Source organism: Nansenia antarctica (assembly GCF_963989245.1).
Source record: "Nansenia antarctica genome assembly, chromosome: 10".
NCBI lineage: Eukaryota > Metazoa > Chordata > Actinopteri > Argentiniformes > Microstomatidae > Nansenia > Nansenia antarctica.
In genome coordinates, this window is record NC_137680.1 from 7428839 (window position 1) to 7434779 (window position 5941).

Genomic DNA, 5941 nt, shown 5'->3' on the forward strand with positions numbered 1-5941 from the left:
TGCTCTCTCTCTCTCTCTCTCTCTCTCTCTCTCTCTCTCTCTCTCTCTCTCTCTCTCTCTCTCTATCTATCTATCTTTTTTTCTCGTTCTCTCTCTCTCAGGGGGCCCAGAGACTGAAGTGTGTCCTGGTGATGAGGTGTTGGAGATCCAGGGTGTCAGTGTTGTGGGGATGAGGCGGCTGGAGGCCTGGACCCTGATCAGAAAGCTGCCCCCTGGGCCTGTGGAGATGTTACTACACCGGCCTCTCAAACCACAGTGACCCATCATCAACCTCTCAAACCACAGTGACCCATAATCAACCTCTCAAACCACAGTGACCCATCATCAACCTCTCAAACCACAGTGACCCATCATCAACCTCTCAAACCACAGTGACCCATTGTCAACTTGACACTCGTGTTCTATGTTCAGGTTATGAGTAACCCTGGCTGACATAATAACCACTCCTGTTAGGTACCTAAAATGCTTCGGCTTTAGCTCATCAGGCTAATGCGGTCTGCACTGAAGAGATGCTTCCTAGTTCAGGAGAAGGACTGGAAGTTACTCTAACCACTGATCTAAGGTCACATGTGGTTCTGTTTCTTAGGTTAGGGTTATTTGATCCTAGATCTGTGATTAGATGCAACTTCTACCTCTACCTTTATATGCACCAGTCTTACGATAACAAAGCACTGAATATATAGGTACTATATGATGAGAAAATATAACTGTATAAAAAATAGTATCAAGAGAGAAGGGAAAAGAAGGAAGAATACTCAGAATCTTTATTTTGTGATGTTATTGTAGACGCAAAATGTTTTTGTTAATTATCTGTTTTATATGATGTTTGTTGATGCTTTATTTTGTATGTAAAGCTAATATCTGTGAAAAGCTAATATGGAAAGCTAATATTTGTCCTGAGTAAATGTATGGTTGTAATAAATCTTTCTATGGGAGCTATCAGATCAGACCACGCTCACAGCTTTTTTCGTTTCAGGTTTCTGCATTTCTGTCTCTCTTTTAGCATGTTTCATGGTTATCATCAGTGGTTCTCTCTCATATAGCTTTACTTACACTTTTCCAGTTTACTGTTACTTGTTTCATTTATATTTGAGAAATAAAATAGACAAAGACAGCGTTTCATAATAAATATCTCCTCCCCTGGAGCTACAGTAGGTAGAAACACTAAAAGGAGGATTGAATTGAGACTTTGCCTGTCCAACAATTCAGCTACAATTCAGCTACAATAGATAACAAAACCTTGAGTTTTATTGCATCCTCACTGTTGTACAACATCACCACATGCTCTCCACTGGTTAATGATACAACTGTACAGCTGATTGTCGAATCACCCAGGTGACACACACACACACACACAATACAGATCCACATGCTCACATTATGATCACATGATCGCTGCAGTAGGGGAAAGACCTTTCTCTAGAAACACAACAGGCATCACTACCACCACCTCTACGACCACCACTGCCACCACAACCACCACCACTACAGTAGCCCACAGACCAACAGGTGAGCAGCAGAGATAGACAGGTGGTCTTTCTGTGGATGAAGACAGGGAAGAGTGCAGACAGGATCATCTGGGCTGGAAGACAGGGAGAGAGGGATGCATCAGTCTAACCCCAACCTGAGGTCGGTGTTACAGCGGACTCTGAGAGTGAGGAACCCTCTTGTCCGTGAGTGCATGGGAGAGCTGCTGGGGACCTTTGTGCTGATGGTGAGTACAGTCTATGTGGTATGAATTGGCATTGTCTTTGACCTTTTTTTTTCTTTTTAAACCACAACATTTTAGCTTTTTAAACCATAATACTGTTTTTTACTATTATTTTTAAATGACTGGACTTTTTAAAATAGGCACTACATTTTATAAACACTGCTATGTCTGTCTGTTTTTATTGTATGTATGTGACCTATGTGTGTTTTTAATGTGGAAACTATTCATGAACTGCACTTCTGCCTGTCAAGGATACCTTTCTTATTACCTTTCACATTCCATGCAGCAACTTTTTTACTTTATAGCTTCTTTTCCCTTTTTTATCTATCTAATTTATCTACTTATATATCTATCGATCTTGTGGGTCATGTACCAGGTCAGATAACTCTGTTTTCATTACACGCAGGACTGTGTGCTGTGCCTAATTGATAAGATAAGGAGCAAAAAAGAGGGAAAATTATTAACAGGGAGTGTTCTTTTCGCTGCATATGTTTACTGACTGTCGAGTGAGTGAGTTAGTATGTGTGATATTGATAGTGTGTGTGTGTGTGTGTGGGTGTGGGTGTGGGTGTGGGTGTGTGTGTGTGTGTGTGTGTGTGTGTGTGGTGACCTTGCTAATAAAGCCTGCATTTTTCTCTGTAGCTTACAGTAACTCTCTTGAGCTCTCTCCCCATGGTCACCCTCTCTCTCTCCTCCTCCCCCCCTCCTTTGTGATGAAGTTGTTTGGCTGTTCTGCTGCGGCCCAGGTCAAGACCAGCAGAGAGACTAAAGGCCAGTTCCTATCAGTCAACATGGCCTTCTCTGTGGGAGTCATGTCTGCCATGTACATCTGCAAGGGAGTCTCAGGTAAACACCAGCTATTTGGCATTCACTCCCACCCTGCCAACCCCTCACCCCTCACTCGATTCGATGTATTATCATAAATGCCAACAGACATACTGAACAGTATACAGCCCACACTTACCCTCAAACGAATACAACAGCACACAACTCTATTGCATTCATTAGTGTTTAATTATACACCTCTACCTAATTACTCACACAATTACTCCACCCTCAATGGCAGTTTTGGCAACAGTAACAGACGTAGAGTAGAGGTAATACTGACTGCCCACAGTACTACACAGTGACATATGACCATTACTGCAGTCACTCACTGCGCTGAGCACTGGAGTGATTTATAACACACAGTCTCTCCAGAGCTCTGGTGAGTCACCATGAGACATGGAGACATGCCAACACTATCACTCTCACTAATCAGGGTTTATTATCATAGCGTTAAATGTTAACAGATGATCGTACACAATTAGATTAGATTAGATTCAACTTTATTTTCATTGCAGAGTACCAGACAACGCAGACAACGCAGTTGAACAACAAATGCAGTTTAGCATTTGAGTGGTTGACCTACTTGACAAGCCTATGGGGTCTGTTGGTTAGGTAGGTGAACTGGAGGGGGTCTAGTGTGGGGGGTAGGTGAGTTTTTAGGTGGGCCAGGACCAAACCCCTCAAAGCACTTCATGATGATGGGGGTGAGCGCAGCGGGGCAGAGGTCTTCCAGGCCCGCTGCAGCAGAGTTCTTTGGTGACTTGAAGCACGTGGGGACAGCTGCCTGGGCCAGTGACAAGTTGAAAATGTCAGTGAAAACCCCGGCCAGCTGTGCAGCGCACGCCCTGAGCACCCGGCCAGAAATGCTGTCAGGGCCAGCAGCTTTTCATCCATTCACAAAGACATCGTAGGTGGAGGGCGTGAGGGGCTGGTTGTCTTGGGGGGGGTTCGGCTTTGATGGGTGTTTCTTTGTTGTCCCGGTCGAAGCGAGCGTAGAAATGGTTGAGCTTCCCGCGGTGGTGTAGCGGTCTACGCACTGGCCGCTAGTGCATGCTGCCCACCGGGGCCGGGGTTCGTATCCCGGCTCGCCAGATCCAGATATGGCCGAGGCACACGGGAAGCGGCATATTGGCCGGCCGCTTCCGAGGGGGGTATAGGAGTATTTCTGGACTAGGATCCGTCGCGCAACACCGCCCCCTGGGTGCCGGAATAACGGTACTGGGCTCGAGGAGCCAGTCAGCCTAGTCTGCCTGGCGCCCTCCTCTGGGACTGCCGGCCACGGGGTCGTGCGGCGGATCCCATGCAATAGGCAGGGGATAATTGGATGCTAAGTTGGGTTAAATTGGCTACCAAATTGGGTGAAAAAGGGATAAAATCTGAAAAACAAATAAAAAAAAGAAAAAAAAGAAATGGTTGAGCTTGTCGGGTAGGGACGCAGTACTGGCGGGGGGGGGGGGGGGGGGGTGCATTTTGGGGTTTATAGTCTGCGATGGCCTGGATGCCTTGCCACATACAACGGGGGTCAGAGTTGCTCTGGAAGTCCTCCTTTAATTAATTTTAATTTTAATTTTAATTTTAATTTTGCCATTTAGCAGGGACATTCCCCCTGGAGTAACTTAGGGCTAAGTGCCTTAGTCAAGGGCACACTAGTAGTGGTGTGGTTTCAGGCGGGATTTGAACTCACAACCTTCCGATCACAAGTCCAACTCACTATCCACTACTAGACCACCACTACCCCTCAGTTTGTGGTTGACAGTTTGTGGTTGAGCTTGGCCTCCCTGATGGCCCTCTTCAGATTAGCCCTGGCTGAGCTGTAGGCCTCTACGTCGACTGATCTGAAAGCCGCGTCGCGTACCTTCAGCAGTGAGCGGACCTCACTGTTCATCCAAGGCTTCTGGTTGGGGACGGTTCTTATCCGTTTGTGGGTGGCGGCGACACTGTCGGCGCATGTGTTGATGTAATCCATAACGGAAGAAGTTTATAAATCAATGTCCGTGCGGCGGTCCCAAGTGGCCTGAGCTTTGAGCTTTGAGGCCAGTCCTTGGTATGGAACTGGTGCTGCAGTGTAGAGTCAGCTTCCTATGGCCAGATTTGAACTGTCCTCACTGTCGGTTTCACACGTTCAATGAGTGGTGTGTACTTGGGGAGTAGGAACAATGAGATGTGGTCATATTGTGCTAGGTGTGGAAGGGGATTGGCTTTTATAGCCCTCAGCTATGTTTGTGTAAACATGATCTAGAATTATGTCACCTCTGGTAGGCTAGGAAACATGCTGGTGGAATTTTGGGAGTACAGTCCTCAGATTAGAATGGTTGAAATCCCCCACAATAATGAAGGCCCTGTACAGATGTGCTGCAGGTTGTCGGTTGCTAATGGCAACATGCAGTTCGTTCATTGCTAGCTTAGCATTAGCATCTGGAGGGACGTAGGCTGCAGTGATAACAGTAGGAAATTATCTGGGTAGGTAAAACGATCTACACTTAGATTATCATGTATTCCAGATTGGCAGAGCAATGACTCTCAATGATAGAAGTGTCTAGTTCTCTGTTGTTCTATCAGCCCTGAAAAAGGCTACATCCTGTTAGCACGGAAGCAATACGCTGTCCGGTATAGCCTACTGTTAAGCCATGTTTCAGTGTAAATCATGATGTTGCAGTCCATAATCCTCGTCTGTGAGGTAATCCAGAATTGAAGTTCATCATCATGCATTAGACTGTCGTGACCCCCTTCCCAAAGTTATCCCCTCTAACCTCCCTATCTCTACCTCTACCGCCTCTCTCTCTCCTTCTATCCTGACTTCCTCCTCCCTCCCTCTGTAGGAGCCCACCTGAACCCAGCAGTGTCTCTGACTCTCTCCTCCCTCTGTAGGAGCCCACCTGAACCCAGCAGTGTCTCTGACTGTCTCCTCCCTCTGCAGGAGCCCACTTGAACCCAGCAGTGTCTCTGACTGTCTCATCCCTCTGTAGGAGCCCACCTGAACCCAGCAGTGTCTCTGACTGTCTCATCCCTCTGTAGGAGCCCACCTGAACCCAGCAGTGTCTCTGACTTCCTCCTCCCTCTGTAGGAGCCCACCTGAACCCAGCAGTGTCTCTGAGTTTCTGTGTGCTGGGAAAGAAGCAGTGGTATAAGCTGCTGCCCTACGCCCTCTGCCAGGTGCTGGGAGCGTACCTGGCCTCGGCCCTGGTCTTCCTGGTCTACTACGGTCAGTCTCACACACTACACACACATACACAGAGTGTTGGGGAAGCTGCTCTGAAAATGTATTTAACGAAATGACCAATTACTTTACAAGCGAAGAAGTTGAACTACACTAAAGCTAAACCCTTGAGAGAAAGCTAGTTTGTCAAAGTAAAGATACTGTACTTTGAAAAAAAAGTAGTTCACCACATAAAACGACTTCAT

The 5941-nt window shown here is 46.6% G+C and overlaps 1 protein-coding gene across 1 annotated transcript in view; it reads left to right on the plus strand.

Annotated features, from left to right (window-relative positions):
• Positions 1–1603: 1603 nt before the first annotated feature.
• Positions 1604–5941, plus strand: part of aqp10a (aquaporin 10a) — a gene marked incomplete at both ends in the record, with an annotated part of 6012 nt that continues 1674 nt past the window's right edge. Inside the window, 3 exons of the mRNA XM_080540587.1 lie at positions 1604–1714; positions 2431–2557; positions 5604–5741. Coding sequence (XP_080396713.1) covers positions 1604–1714; positions 2431–2557; positions 5604–5741 — 376 coding nt within the window. The remainder of the gene's footprint in view (positions 1715–2430; positions 2558–5603; positions 5742–5941) is intronic.